The 14,842-nt window shown below is 49.2% G+C and overlaps 1 protein-coding gene across 3 annotated transcripts in view; it reads right to left on the bottom strand.

Moving 5' to 3' along the window:
- Positions 1–14,842, bottom strand: part of LAMA5 (laminin subunit alpha 5) — an 88,792-nt gene that overhangs the window by 38,496 nt on the left and 35,454 nt on the right. For all 3 annotated transcript variants that reach the window (XM_032704786.1, XM_032704785.1, XM_032704783.1), the window contains exons 3-9: positions 11,624–11,741; positions 7,790–7,908; positions 7,253–7,423; positions 6,955–7,052; positions 1,964–2,079; positions 962–1,080; positions 59–149 (exon numbers count right to left, since the gene is read on the bottom strand). In XM_032704786.1, the coding sequence (XP_032560677.1) occupies positions 59–149; positions 962–1,080; positions 1,964–2,079; positions 6,955–7,052; positions 7,253–7,423; positions 7,790–7,908; positions 11,624–11,741 (832 nt within the window). The remainder of the gene's footprint in view (positions 1–58; positions 150–961; positions 1,081–1,963; positions 2,080–6,954; positions 7,053–7,252; positions 7,424–7,789; positions 7,909–11,623; positions 11,742–14,842) is intronic.

Below are 14,842 nucleotides of genomic sequence, written 5' to 3' on the forward strand. Positions count from 1 at the left end.
CTCCAGTGCCACCAAGTCCAGGAGGGCATCTATGACCCACAGAGGAGTTCACACTCACGATAGCAAATGTACGGAGAGTCGATGGGGTGGTCAGGGGACCGATAGTATCCCGGGATGCATCTCTCACAATTGATGCCAGTGGTGTGATGCTGAAAGACAGTGGGTTAGAGGGGCATCAGTTCCTCTGCCTGCAGGACTCAGTGTTCATCTGCCAGATATACTAACAGCCCCAGGTTACAGAGGAAGCAGCTCAGGAGTGTCAGCATGCAGAAGACATAAATCTGCTCAAAATGCTGCATACACTGATTTGAAAACAAAGCATTTCCTGCAAACTGTATCCTCCCATAAACACAGAGTGAGTTTCAGGTTTATATCTGACCTCAAGCCCATTTCACTTCCCTCAGATGGTAAAATGTCCTGACCACTTTGTGCTTGCAGGATGGGAGCAACCTGTTTCCTCCCAGTAAGAAAGTACAGTAAAAGTTTCATACCACTACATGAATTAACCAGGACACAGTCACCTTGGGTAGGGAAGAGCTACTTTATCACTTTCACTGGGAACTTCAGAGATTGAGAAGACTGGCATTCTAGTGGGCAGAGAGAGATCCAGGGAGATGGCAGCATCTGAGTGCTGTGAACTAGGCAGGGACCTCCAAAAGTGCTGAGCAGCAACCTGTCCCTCCCAATTCCAGTGCCTCAGCAGACCTAACTCTAAAGCGTCAGGAAGGTAGTGGTGCTACCCAGGGGATGGCTAGAAACCCACGTGCTATTTTAATTACTGGTGCACACTCCTTTAATCCATGGCAAAGAGACTAAACTTCCAGGGAAAGACCTAATGTAGATAACAGAGGGTGTGTGAGGGGCTTGGTGGAGGTGCCAGCAAGGCTGAACTCCAGGTTGACAGCAGAAACAAACACAAAAATTTGAAAAGGCCTTTTCCACTGGAGCTCTTCAGCCCTACCTGACAGTCAATACAAACACCTCCCCCTTCAAACTTGTCTTCACGACTCTTGCTGGCTTTGTGGCGATCCACCTCCGGGTCGTAGTAGCAGTCATAGGCGTGGCCATTGCAATTGCAAGCTGAAATACAAGGAGACATTAGCTAAGCCACCAGCCCATGGAGATCCTTCAATCTCCAGCTGCATCTCAAGATGTGAAAGCTCCTCTGTGGGTCTGATGTTCAATGGGTTACTTTGCAATGAGAAACGATGCCTGAATGCATCGGGAAGGGTTACGTGACCTCTCAAGCTCCCAGAATTCTTTCAGTTCAAAAGCACAGAAGCAGCAACTCTCTCACAAAGTCTGGTCGGGAACCAGGAGAGCGTGGTGGGCACAAAATCACAAGTAAAATATGTGCAGGCGTGTATGGACGAGCAAGAGAAATTACCCAGCTTTGGGGCCTCAGAGAGTCTGGTTTAGAAAACAACATTCTTGCCTCTTGTATCCCATCCTGGATAGAGGTGAGCTGTAAAATTCAGCACCCAGTGAGGGGGCTTTATAAATGCACAGGATTAAGATCCTTTGCCACCCTACACGTATAAGACACTGTGTGGTGTAGCTGTGCTCCGTGCTCTGCATTCCTAGTACAGCAGGAATTCCACTGGCGGCACTGACCAAAGGCTTCCCTGGACAAATTAAGATGTCCTGTATGTAAACACGTCCAAACGTAATTCATCTTGGAGACAGAATTGAGCAACGAGACTTGCCTGCACGAACCCTTGGACACCCAGGAGGAACTGGAACATAAGCAGAGTCCAAATCCCACACAGACCTGGTGGACCTCCCTGTGTGAGCCTCAGCTGAGTACCACCAACCACTGTGCCAGTGACTTCCCTGTCACCCAGTCCCGCACACCACCAACCCCACCGGTCCAGCGAACGGCTTCTCTGCACATCAGCATCCAGGGCTGGTGTGCTTTGCAAAGCAGCTGGAAAAGGAAGGGAAAATCCCAACTCCAACTCACGCTGGCACTCGTTTGCGCTGTCGGCAGTGGCAGGTTTCCACGGGAACTGGTTGTAGCCGGGGCAGCAGCGATCGCAGGACCCGCCACAGGTGTTGTGCTGGCAGTCACACTGCAGCCTGCAGGGAGGGGAACAGGGTACAGACAAGGTTGGGGTGATGACAGGGATGTGTGGCATGGGGAGCTGCCACGTGACCCCGCTGTGCAGAGCTGCCACTAGTCAGATACATGAACGACTGATATTTGCAAATCCAAATATTCTGGAAAAGAGGCTTCTAAGGCATTTTTTTCAACTTTTTAATTGCTGATTTTTTTCTGAGCTGAACACCAAACTTGGCTCTTCCAGTACCATTCTCTCCCTGCCTTCTCCTCCACCATCACTCCTCTTTTTCACAGGGAGACAAAGATTAGAAAAAAATCAGCATGAAGCTGCCGAGCCAGCTCTGCAGACAATAAAATGTGAAATGGTTGCGGGTGGCAGTGGTAGAAGCCTGAGCTGAAGCAGATTACTTGTGTAGGGTAGTGTGGTGCAGGGACACAAGGATGTCCCCACTACTGTGCAGGGGCAGCGTGAAAGGAATAAATGACAGCGACAGCTCAGAGCCGAAGAGGAGCGGGGCCACACAGGTGCTCTCTGCTCCCCCAGGTGTACCTGTGCTGCACAGAGGAGCCATGAAATTTGAATTAAGTCTTTTAGCAGATGCTGGTCCCATGCTCCCTGTGAAATGCACCTCCTGCTTTCCAGGCAGGGCTGTGCTGGGTAAACAGGCGGCTCCGGAGGCGCCAGGCAAGAAATCTCGACAGTCAACCGATGGATCTCGTCCCTGCTCGACCACAACGGTGATTCATTAACAGCAGTGACATCATCTCCAAAACCTCCACTTAGCAGAAGGCGATTCCCATCCAACACAAACGCGTTCTGTTGTATTAGACTTATGGATAATACAACATGTTCCAGCTTTTATCTGTGCAATTACTCATTTCCCCTCAGGGCCCGTCTGCCACTCCCATCTCTCCCTCCCTCCCATGCTTTTCCATTCAAAAGCAGTGTTTAAAAATAAATGTAATTTTTTTAAAACATTAGAGACAAAAGGAGCAGTCATTCAGGGTGAAGTGCAGGAGTGCAGACACACTCATCCGTGGCTGCAGTGAGCTGAGTGCCAGGGTTTCCACCTACACGTAATTTTAAGATGTGGGACCTGCAAGTGTATGTATTGCCAGACAGAGGCAGCAGCATGATCTCACTGTAATCAAACACGGGATGAGCTGAAATTTTGCGGGAATGTAAGCAGGATCCACATTCAGCATGTTTGCTTCAGCCAGAGGGGTTGAGAGGCAGGAGGTCCCAGTGCTGCTCCCAGCCCTGCTGCTGGTCCTCCCCTTGAAGATGCCACGAGATGCTTGGCCGCAGTCAGGTCTTTGAGCACTCATCATGCCCTGTCCCTGCCCAAATTCCCAGGCTGGGCTGTGGCTGGTAGAGTCCTGGCTGAAGCCTAAGTGGCAGAAAAGTGCCCTGAAATATTCAGTAGGAACTTAGTTCTCACAGCGTTTTGTAGACCCAAGGAGGGAGACTCAATGAAAGGCAAACTTGGGCCATGTCTCTGTAAGAAAACCACCCAGAGACCTCTCACCCAGCTGATTACCACTCAGCACTTCCAAGAAAACAAAATTTTAAGGGTTTCTTTCCATGGCAGCAGCTGGAGATCAAAATTAACATCCATATACATATGTGTGGAGAAAGATGGTCACTGAGTCAGGGAACTTATAAACCTGCTAAGCAGTGTTAATCTCCCTGACTGGAGGACGTGGCCCCAGCCACACATCCTGGCTCCTTAATGTTCAAGATGTTTGAAAAGCACTGGTTCCATTCCCAGAATGCAAAGAGATGGCACTCCACGAGTAAAGATGCACATTTCAGATGGAGAAGGAGTTATTTATTTAGTCTGTGGTGTCCAGAGTTGGGAATGACCTCTTGGAGAGTTCATCTATCGTGGCTTTACTGCACCTTGTGCTGAATCCGTGCTGCTAATGAGTTATGGACAAATGTGCATAAACTACAATATTTACATGTTTCATTGATTGAATATATACAAGGAAGAAGAGGGAGCGGCTGTGTTCACATAGCACATATTTCCTGCTTGTCCTGACATAAGAGATGAAACCGCAGCCTTCCCACTGGAATTGATGCTCAGTAAGAGAGACTAAACAGTTTGCAGTGAGCAGCTGTGGCAGAGGTGAGAGCAGCACACAAGCATTACAGCATCTGGATTTGGCTAGGACATCTGAGTCACACAATCAAGAGAAAAAAAAAAGCCCCTTCCTCTGCTTCTGATCGTACCGAGGAAAAACCACCTGCAAAAAGAGACTGACAGATGGCACAAATCTACCAGCACACATGGTGCTCTTCCTTCCAAAATGGGAAAGAGGAAGTTAGAGTTCAGGATCCAGTAGTGGGAAAGCATCCTTCATCTGCAGATGTGTATCTGACCGGCCAGGCTGCTGTTGTCTTGTTGGTTATCTTCAGCATCAGGCACAGAGGCAGAGCTGGACTCTCCAGTTGTCTCCTCTCTAGCTTGTGGCATCTGTGATGGGTGTACCCACAGAAACAGTTGCTCTTATCAGACAGATGTAGAGCCCTTGCAGAGTTCTCCTGAGCTCACGTCACGTTAACACACCTGAGCAGTTGCATGTCAACACAGGATTCCTGTCTGGGCTCTCCGTGCCAGGTTCCTGCTGATGCTTATCTCACTGCTCCCAGGGTTTGCCAGGAGAAAGGGCTGTGCCTGATCTTGCTGGTGTTCATCTTTAACCAGGAGAACATTCCTTCCCTCTGTTTAATTCAGCCCATTCCATCTTGGGGTAAAGACAGACAGTAGTGAAAAGTGCAGAGCCTGGAGGAGGCTGTACCTGCCCACACACTGCAGGTCCCTGCTCATCCACACTCACACAGGGCCCAGACGTGTTGCCAGCTTAACACAGCTGGATGTGCAACCTCCTTAGCTTGGCACTTCACAGAAACTTTCCAAAGCTGGATAAACATTATCATTTATGGCCAGGAAGTCAGCTCACAGACATGCTTCATCATGTCCCAAAGTCTTTGCCAAGGTTTCACCTCACCTCTATCAAAGTGCTCATCCTGCCTTGCTGGGCAACAGGTACAAGAAACACAGGGTGTGCAGAAGAGGGAAGTTACAATGAGAAGCAGAGACAACAATTGGGACTTTTAACAGGGTCAGGTCAACCCACATTCCTCTGTTTGCATTTCCTTGCCCTGTTGCTGTCACCCATCAGCATCTGAAGAGGCAGGACATGTGCAGAAGGACACGCTGCACAGATTTCTGAAGACATGACGTGTTTCTGTCAGCTGGGGCCCATGACTGGAGGGGACAGTGTGTCTGAGCCCCAGTTGGCATGTAGCATTACAGCAGGTATCAATGAGCTGGCTCTATCATGTGTCAGGGTAGGAGGGCTGGGATACCTTCCCAGCAGTGCCCACTTCAGCAGGAAGGTTAGACACAGCTGCTGCTGGAGCCTGGAGAACGGCAGCATTTCACCAATTACTCATTTTCTCAACTGAAAGTATCATATTTCTGCTGACTCCTCCGTGCTCCTGGGCTTGCTAACAGGGTACAGCAATGCCATGAGAAATTCTGTTTACCCAGCACCTTTTCCTGCTGTATCCCAAAGGACTTACAGCTGTTATGTGATGACTATACAAAGCACCCAAGTAGGAAATGTTTTCTCCTCCGGTCCAGTGCAATCTGCTCTCGGTGAAATGCAACAGCTGCTTACCAACATGTGCTGCAACATCAGAGAACAGTTTGGGGTCAAGAGCAAAGATGCCAAATGCATCCAAATGAGAGTGGAAGGAGGGGAATTCTGGGAAGCAAGAGACAGTTGCAAGTAGAAGTAGCACTGAACAAGAATTTCCAACACATCTCTCCTTGCTCAACTTTCGCTCCCTTCCTGGAGAGCCCCAAGCCATTGATTCACTCAAGAAATGTCATAGCATTTCCATGTTAAAGAATGATTTTGCCCCATAAAGCCTTTTGCCCTGGTACACAGGTGTACTGGCATCCAGCAACACCAACGTCTGAAAAACAAGGGACTGTACATTCAAATATTTATGAACTTCCTTTTGTCAGACAGTTTGGCACACTAAGGCAGACTTGCTTACCAATACATCTTTGTTTTAATACTTAACAGCTTTAACCTTGGCTGGGACTCACTGGAATTTTATTTTAGAAGATCCAAAAGCTCCACATGATCCTGATGAGAAAGAAATACAAGCTTCCCTCATCCAGCTGAATCTACCCGTCCCTTTTATAAAGGCAACATTCAAGCTGCAAACAGATGGCTAAAAGCAACACTTTCGTGGCTGGAAGCAGCTCTTTGGCATTCCAAATTGCCAAGGCAGATGGGAAGAGTCCCATAAGCCAAAATGTAACTGCTTTGCATGCTCTTTTTCTTTTGCAAAGAGTAATTGTTTAGCTACATACGTAACCAATTTATGGTTCTTATGATTAGAAATGGCCTCTGGTTTCATGGGGACTCTCATTCTTATCTATTTATGATGAGACAATGCTCATCTATTTATGAGAGCATTGTGCCAATCCTTAAGAAGTCATGTGGGAAGCAAGAGACTCCTCTGAACAAGTTCAGAAACCAGTCCTAGACTTTGATGGAAAACTTCCGTGTTCAACATTAGTACCCTACCTTTCCATTCCAGCACTCTGCTCCCATGGGATGGCAAAGTTGTGGACAGGGAAACCAGATCATGGAGCTGATCTGGCTGAAAAAGATCTGACAAAACGTTTAATTTTTGCTACTTTGTCTGGAGCAGTTTCTGATTCGTTCTCAGGGCAGAGCCACGATCAGCAGTGCCAGCACAATTACGAGCTCAGGACAGGACACAACTCAATACTGGCATCTCCATTCTTCGCACAATAACTCAAAAATGCTTTTACACAGAACTGGGATTTTGAAAAAGGTACCTGTAAGGGTCGTTGGGGTCCTTGGCATCACAGACGTCTGCGTGGCCATGGCAGACACAGCGCCCGCCGATGCTGATATCTTTGATGCTGTAGTAATACTGGAGAGCACAGGAAGAGTTGGCCATTAGTATCTTTACAAATAAGATTTGTAACTGTTCTACTGAGGATTCAGCAGGACTTTACCCAATAAAATGATCCCCCCAAGGCAACATCCAGGGATGTCTTCTCCCCAGAGGTTGCATGCACAGCCCTCAAATAGTTCCACCTCATTAGCAAGAGGCATCAAGGCCTGCCTTACCCTCCTTGTCACCGTAGGGTCCCTCAAAGCTTTGCCCATCAGGTGCCCGAGCAGAGTGTTTGTCTGCAGGAAGCGCAGTCTGATGTTGGTGGCTTTCGTGAAATTCCGCAGGAGAGGAGAGTAGGAGAAGTTCATGGCTCCTGGTCGCCCATTGACCAGGGAGACAACAATCTGTGAACGGAAGGAGGGAAAAGGCCGGGATGGATGGGGCCTTGAGCAACCTGGTCTAGTGGAAGGTGCATCTGCCCACAGCAGGGGGTTGGAACAATACGGTCTTTAAGGTCCCTTCCAACCCAAACCATTCTGGAATTCTATGAGAAAAATCTGTGTAATCCTGTGGGGTGGGGGTAAATTAATTTCTCCCTTAGGTGAACCCAGTTATCCACATGACCGAATCAGTTCCCTGCCAATCTCGTTTGGTTTAACTGAGTAGTTTAAGTGGCATCCGAAAATCAAGAGGGAACCAATTAGTAGGAGTATCTACAGCCACTGAGAAACCCTGGAAGCTCCAGGGGATGAAAATGTGCAACTGCTCACCTCTCCATTTTCCAAAGGCACGATCCGGGAGTACTCAGTAGTGCAGATGGCATGGTCATCCCTGGTGATACGATCCACGGTGTGCTGTCCAAACTTCTCAATGCAGTCCCTCTTGGAAGCTGTTCATCAACCAGGGAAGACAGCAGTTAAGAGAAAAGGAACAATTCCAAGCCCTGTACGGATTTTCCCACGCTGACCACGGGAGAGATGGGTGTACAATCTTCGTTAAGCATTTACTACATACAGATTGCTTTGTATCATTAACTCTGTCACGGTTAAATACATGTGAGGGAGTCACTGCAACAGTAATAGGCAGAAAATGCCCCAAATCACCTCTCTGCAGTAAATGAGGAAAGTGAGAATGGCTACTGCACCTACTGCAACCACCTGCAGAGGAACCCACCCCTTTATTTTGGCATCAATCTCACAGTTGAACCAGCTTGAGGTCTAACCCTCGTCTGGATCTGTTGCCTGGTTGGCACTGGATTTGCTGCACTGCTTCCACTGAACTGTAGAAGGGCCCTTTGCTGCCAGAGCTCTGCTCCTGATGAAGGAGCTGTTCCATCATTTCACAGTGCTCCTAAATTTCTTGGGTCAGTCCCAAAGCCAGCATAGAATCACACAGTGGACATCTCCCACCACTTCGGGTGGATGTGCAGGTGTGGGGAAGGGACCTGCAGTATTTGGGAGAGGCAGAGCAACTGCCTGCAGGATGTCTCCTTCTCCCACCTTAATACGAACTCTGCAATTGCTCTTAAACCAACACTACAAAACAGAAATGCCAAAGCCACCAAGAACCACCCCCTGGGGACAGCAAACGAGGGCTCCTGCCACTAAGTGGCAATGCAAGGCTGGGTAAAGCCAGGGGACAGAAACAGTGCTGGCTCAGCGACCTGCTTTGGGGACACTGCATGTCAAGACTCTCCTTGCAGCTTCAGGAGTGTCCTGGCCCCTGTATAGGTTCTCCTGCAAGTCCAGCACCCTTGTCCCCAGGATGTCTGACATGCCTGTGCTGGCAGGGCCAACCAAACCACTGTGAACATGCTAGGACAGCTCAGGACCTGATCATGCAGGGTGGTGAGCACCTACATCTACCCATGCAAAAACCTACATTGTGCCATTCTCAAGGACTGTTTCCACAGGAAGAGCCTGGACAAAGACTGCTGGTCTTCCCACTCCCATTCCACCTGTGCCAGGACCTCACAGCAGTGCGTGCTGAAGCCTATGTTGCTGCAGCTTTCCTGAGGGTGTTTCCATGTGGAGAAGAAGGAAGAAAAGGCAGCCAACACAACCTGCTGTTCCTGCCAGCAGTGTTCAGCTCACACAGGAAGCTGACGGGGAAACGTTAACCCAATTCAAGGGAATAATCCTCCAAAATCTGTCGCAATGTGCTTCAGGAAGGCAGGTCCTTCAGTCCATGTGCTGCTCGGGCAGGCTGAGCCAGGCAGGAGGAGCAGCAAAGGGGGAGCAGAGAGCTTCTGCCTCCCTACCTTCACCCCTGGCCTGCACCCACCCACACCTTGTCCCAGCAATGCAGCCTCACTCCATGAAACACTGTTTTGGCAACAGTGAGAGCTCAATTGCGTCCACAGGAAGATGTGGAAACATTTAACATAAGGTCTCTGGCCGCCAAGATTTCCTTTACCAGGTGCTTTTTTTAAAGGCAATTTACTTTTAAAGCCCCAGGCGAGGAGCCTGTCACCACTGGCTCAAGATGATTGATTTCCAGAGAGCTGCCACGGCTGGGCATGGAGACAGGATGCTCAGCATGAGGAAAACCAAAGAACTCCTCCAAATCTACAGAACTGTGTGAGCCAGATAATGGGCACTCTGAACTAAAGCAGAGTAACCCATCAGCTTTAAACCCCAGCAGTGCTTTAAGGAAAGACAGAAAAGGATGGAGCCTTGCTCTGTGCTGTGGCTGCCTTCCCCTCTGCAGTGACACTGCCCAGCAAAGCCAGACCAAAGGGGCTAATCCTGCACCCTGATCCTGCACAGCACCACGAGGCTCTGCGGGCTTGCATGGACAGATGGGACCGAGCATCTTTCACATCCTGCCCCCATCTGAAATGCCATGTGGGGAGCCTTTCATGGGGATAAACACTTCCATAAATCTCTCCCCAGTGCTCCTGCTTCTCTTTTGGTGGCTGAGGAAAGCACGGTGCCTCCCCACCATGAACGTACCTGCACTGCCACAATCTCTCCAGCTCCCCTCCCTAAAGGCTCCATCAGCTGCAAGCGCAGATGCTTTCCACAGCAGGCACTTCTTCCCTACTCCCACAGAGCTAAGCCCAAAAGCACCTCAGTAGCCTGGCTGGGGGGCCTGGGGAATCAAACACCTCTCATGATGAGCACGGCTGGAGAGGCAGCACTGAGTTAGGGTGGACGATGCCACCTCTGGCAAGGCTTGCTGGCATCTCTGGAGAACACTTGCATTTCTGCCAGCTGCTTTTAACCCTCTAACTGACCTGACACGTGTTTTCATTAGACCACCTACAGAACTCCCCATGCCAGGAATAAACCTCCGAAAAGGACTTGTGCTAGCGAATCTGGCAGGTTTTGGAGCAGCCACCTCTTTATTTCCATGGGAATTTTCCACTGGGCTGTGTCACTGCATGTCACTTCTCCAGGGGGGTGGTAACAGGGTCTGATGTTGCAGGAAGAAAGAGGACTCCAGATGTTGAAGCTTTGCCACTACACACAGGAACAAGCCAGCGGGGCAAGAGCTCTCCATGCAGCCCCAGACCTTGCAAAAACACAACTGTAATGGGCCCCAAGAGAAGTTTCAGAGCTGGAATATAAATTCTCAGAGACTATAGAAAAAAGCAAAGCAGGAATTTGACAGCACTAATTCCCTACTAGCACACAGCAGAGAAGAAAACATCTGCACTGGAGAGGAGCTACCACACTAAGGCAACACAGCAGTAACATGTCTGCAGCTCTTTCTTGCACAATAAGAGGCTCGAAATCCAAAGCACAGGCTGACAGGTAAGCCAGAAATATGAGCCTTCAGGGACAGCCCAGGGCAAGGCCTCCAAGTGCTCCCAGGTCCTTCCTTGCCAGGTTTTAAGCTCTGGCTGCAGATCTTAACTCACATCTTCTCCCAATTACTGCTGCTGCTTCTGGGAGGAGCTGGTGGTTAACAATTTCCTCAGCATCCGGCTACCCCATAGACCCTCTGGGAGAAGAGTTTTGTAGAACCAGCTGTTTCTTAAGGTTTTAATCAGAGAATGGGGAAGTCAAATGCACAGACTGGATCTCCACAGCCATCCTGTCCAGCCAGCTGTCTCTGATCCCACCTTGCACAGCGGCAGGACCAGCGGTTCCCTGCCCTGCACAGGCTGTATCCGAGCACAAGGGACAGTTTTTGGCTTTCAGACTTTTCTGTGACAGCAGGTATTTGGAAGTGAGCTGCTGTTTTGCATTTGGAAGAGCTGAAATACACCAGTCTGGGATAGGACAGAGCAGACAGAGAAGAGGGTAGGGAGGAGATGACAAGAAATCTCAGCTCCAGACCTCAATCAGCAATGCCCAACTATTGACACTGGTGCCAACTTTGGCATTCCCATAGATTTGGGTGGGTATCAATGACAATACTTTAAAAAAAGACATGTAGTCCTAGAGAGTAAAAACATTCTCCTGCCCCGAGGAGCATCTAAGCTTCAACTCTTGCAGCCTTATTGGGCAGAAGAAACCCAGGACACGTGCTGCATCACAGTAATGACACGGAAACAGCTCCAAACCCAACCTTGTATTTGCACAAAGAGCCCTCTTCACCACGGCCTCACTACCTGGCACTGAGCTGCAGCTCTCTTGCAACACTGAAATACTTACAGGCAAAATACTGCCAGGGCTCGTAGGTGAGGCCGAAATCAGTCGATCGCTCCAGCACCCAAAGGTCAGGACGGGGGGAATTGGCAAATTTGATCAGGACATATGCCACATGGAAGAGCTGAAAGAAAGGAACACAGAGTCAGTTGGCTGCTTGAGGCATCAGAACCAGGGAAAGCTTAGTGGGATCCAAGTGGAATAAATGAGCTGGCACTTTGCAGATCCTGCTGCTCACAAGCAGCCTGTGGAGCAAAATCCTCCGTATCTAAAAGGATGGTGATATAACACGGCTGCTGGAGGGAGCCAGATTAGGGAGCTCAGCTCCCACTGCGTGCAAACAAAGCACAGACTTTGTGGCTGTGGGCTGTAATCAGGTTGTGCTGGGTGACACCTTAGACTTAGCCTTGACCTAAACAGCCAGCACTATAAACCAGCTATGACACTCTTCTGGGGGACTTGGCTTTTGGGCTGTTCTTGAGGTAACAGGTGACACACTGACCTGCCAGCCAGGGAACATCCAACTGCACCTTGCACACAGTATCACTAAATCCTCTTTTCTTTTTTATAAGGCATTCCGCTTGGCAGCCCTGCTTCATCCACACAATCTGTGTTTTGAACATGGTTGCAGAAAAGCCTCAGCACAGCTCCCTCTTCCCCAAATGCCACAGGGAAGGGAGAGCAGGAGACCCACTTGGCTTCAGCACAGATCCAACACTGGGTTTCTCCCATTTGTCTGGACACTGACATGTGCACACACACTCCTGCCAAGTATAAAATAAACGTACTCTTTAAAGAGCTAAAATGTCAGTGCTAGAGAGAAACAAAAGCCCCAGCAGAATTTCCCTTCCCCGGCTGGCACCAGCTTGCTCCAAGAATCCCCACTCCATCATCCTGTCACAAAGTGATATTTAAAGGCAAATAAAGTTCTCTTATCAGAGAAAATTCCTAACGTCAAAAACAACCCAAAAGGGAGTTTAGTGCTTGAAAGGCAGAGATTTATAGCTCAGGAGTCCTTCCTCATGCAGAGCTGGAGCTGTATGAGCACATACCCCCCCCCCCCCAAAGACTAACAGGTATCCAGAGGTACAGTTCTGCAAGGTGAGGAAAAGGATGGCTCCATGCCCATCCCAGCCATGACCAGCTGCAGGAGGGCCAGAACAGCAGCCACCACCTCAGCCCTGCCCCAGCCACACACACTGCTGAGCCAGAGGGCAAATATTAATAATAACATGCCTCTAAAATAGCCCTGACAATCCAAAAAAGATTTTTTAAAGGGCAGAAGAAACAAGGAAGAGGCATTGAAATCTACCAAGCCATCCAAAAAGCACATATCTTGTTATGGTCATTCAGACAAGGGGTCCAAGTGCTGGTGTGTGGGTATGGAGCAAGAGGATGGTGCAGTCCTGTGGACTGGCACCACCTCAGTCACCCCCTCAGCAGGACATACAGACAAAAACCTCTCAGGCTCCTGCCAAACACTCCTCTGGTTCTGGGGCAGCCTCTCCTCCACTTATCAGGAAATGCTCTGGTTCTCTTTGCAGGCTGTTGGTACCTGAATTCACACCTGGGTGAAGGCTAAGGGGGCTTGAGAGAGATGCTCGGGGAGGAGTGAAGTAGATCCATCTGGGAAATCTACATGAAGCACAGTAGGTCAGAGGCCATCTCCAGCTGGGAATGGGCAGGAGAGTGGGATTTGTCACCTCTCAGGGTTTGCACTGGTAAGGACTGGTTCCATCCAGAGTGGAGAAACCAAAGTGGCCACCCAGTACAGTTCCCTAATGCTAAAAGACTTGCAAACCCAATCAAAGGAGAAACAAACATCCTTTTTTAAGTTAGTAAAAACTGAGAGAAAACAGATCTAAATGCTGCCCTAATTCCCCTCTGCAACCTCCATGTGTTTCCAAGGCACACAAGACTAGGCTTTTTTGGAGGAGTAGTGTTTTCTGCCCATTTACGCTCTCAGCAAAGCTGTTATTTGATAGTGAAACCCAACAGGCTTCAGCTCAGGCAGCTGCTTTCTCTGCAGGACCAGTTCTCACAGCTTAACATCTGCCTCTTGGCATGGGAACAGGGCTGAGCACCAGCCTGTGGAGTTACACCTTCCCTCCACTGTAAACCCTCCTCCAGCTTTATTCTCCAGGGAATAAATTAATGTTCCTGCTGGAATCTAGCACTGCCTTTAGCTGGACAAAATTCCCTGCAGTTCCAGAGTGCCTTTACATGTTCTGGCCTCAGGCACTGGGGGAGCCTCTGCTCTGAATGAACAGCAACCACAAACACAAATTTAGAAATGTGACATGCATCCCTCTCTTCTGCAATTCTTTTTGCAATGCCAGTTACAAATTTACAGTCAATAAATCCCATGGAGTTTCTGAGGGGGGTCCTCCTTGATGTCCAGTTTTATGCTGGAAGGAAATGTCCTTGAGTCCAAACTCCTTGCACACTTCTAGTTCTCAGAAGTCCCCTCCCTCTGGAGGGCATGGCTTACCATGCAGTCAAATTGGTGCAGCTTTTGCACAAACACTGAAGCAACACCGAAATCTGACACAAAACCAAGCCCCGGGCTCAGTGATTCACAAAATGAAAACAACAGCCAGAAGAAGAACTCAGTGCTGGTGGTTGCAAGTCCTGCTGGAAGTGCCCCCCCGGGGGCAGGGAGGGGCAGGGTCGGGCAGCCACAGGCTCCTGACCCATCGGGGCCCTCTCCAGCTGAAAGAAGATGATGTAGATGCTTTCAGTACATTCTGAGTCATGGGAGACACGTACACACAGTGGGCACTGGGGAGAACTGTGTCCGTGCTTGCTGGGAGCTCTCTGAAAGGCCAGGTCCAACCCCACTGGCAGGGTTAGATGTCCCAGACCAGGGATGGCATGCTTTCATTGCTTTCATCTTTTATTACTGCTTTTCACAGGGAAGCAAAAAAAAAAAAAAAAAAAAAAAACACCTAAAAAACTCAGTTCTTGTTGGATTATTTCTGGATCAGCTGCAGCAGCTCAGCTGAAGCCCAGTGCACATATTCACTCTCAAAGCCAAATGCAATTCCTCCCTCCATACCCAAACCCATCACTACCACTGCTGTGTGCTGTTGGACTGCTGCTGAATTTTATTCCAGTCATGACTGCAATTTTGGGACACAAAGAAGCCAGCCAACACTGCACAGTCACTCCCCTCCAGCATGGAAGGGTTAGGGTCATTCCTAACAGAGCACAGAAAATATTCAG

The sequence above is a fragment of the Chiroxiphia lanceolata genome, chromosome 17 (assembly GCF_009829145.1).
Source record: "Chiroxiphia lanceolata isolate bChiLan1 chromosome 17, bChiLan1.pri, whole genome shotgun sequence".
Classification (NCBI taxonomy): domain Eukaryota; kingdom Metazoa; phylum Chordata; class Aves; order Passeriformes; family Pipridae; genus Chiroxiphia; species Chiroxiphia lanceolata.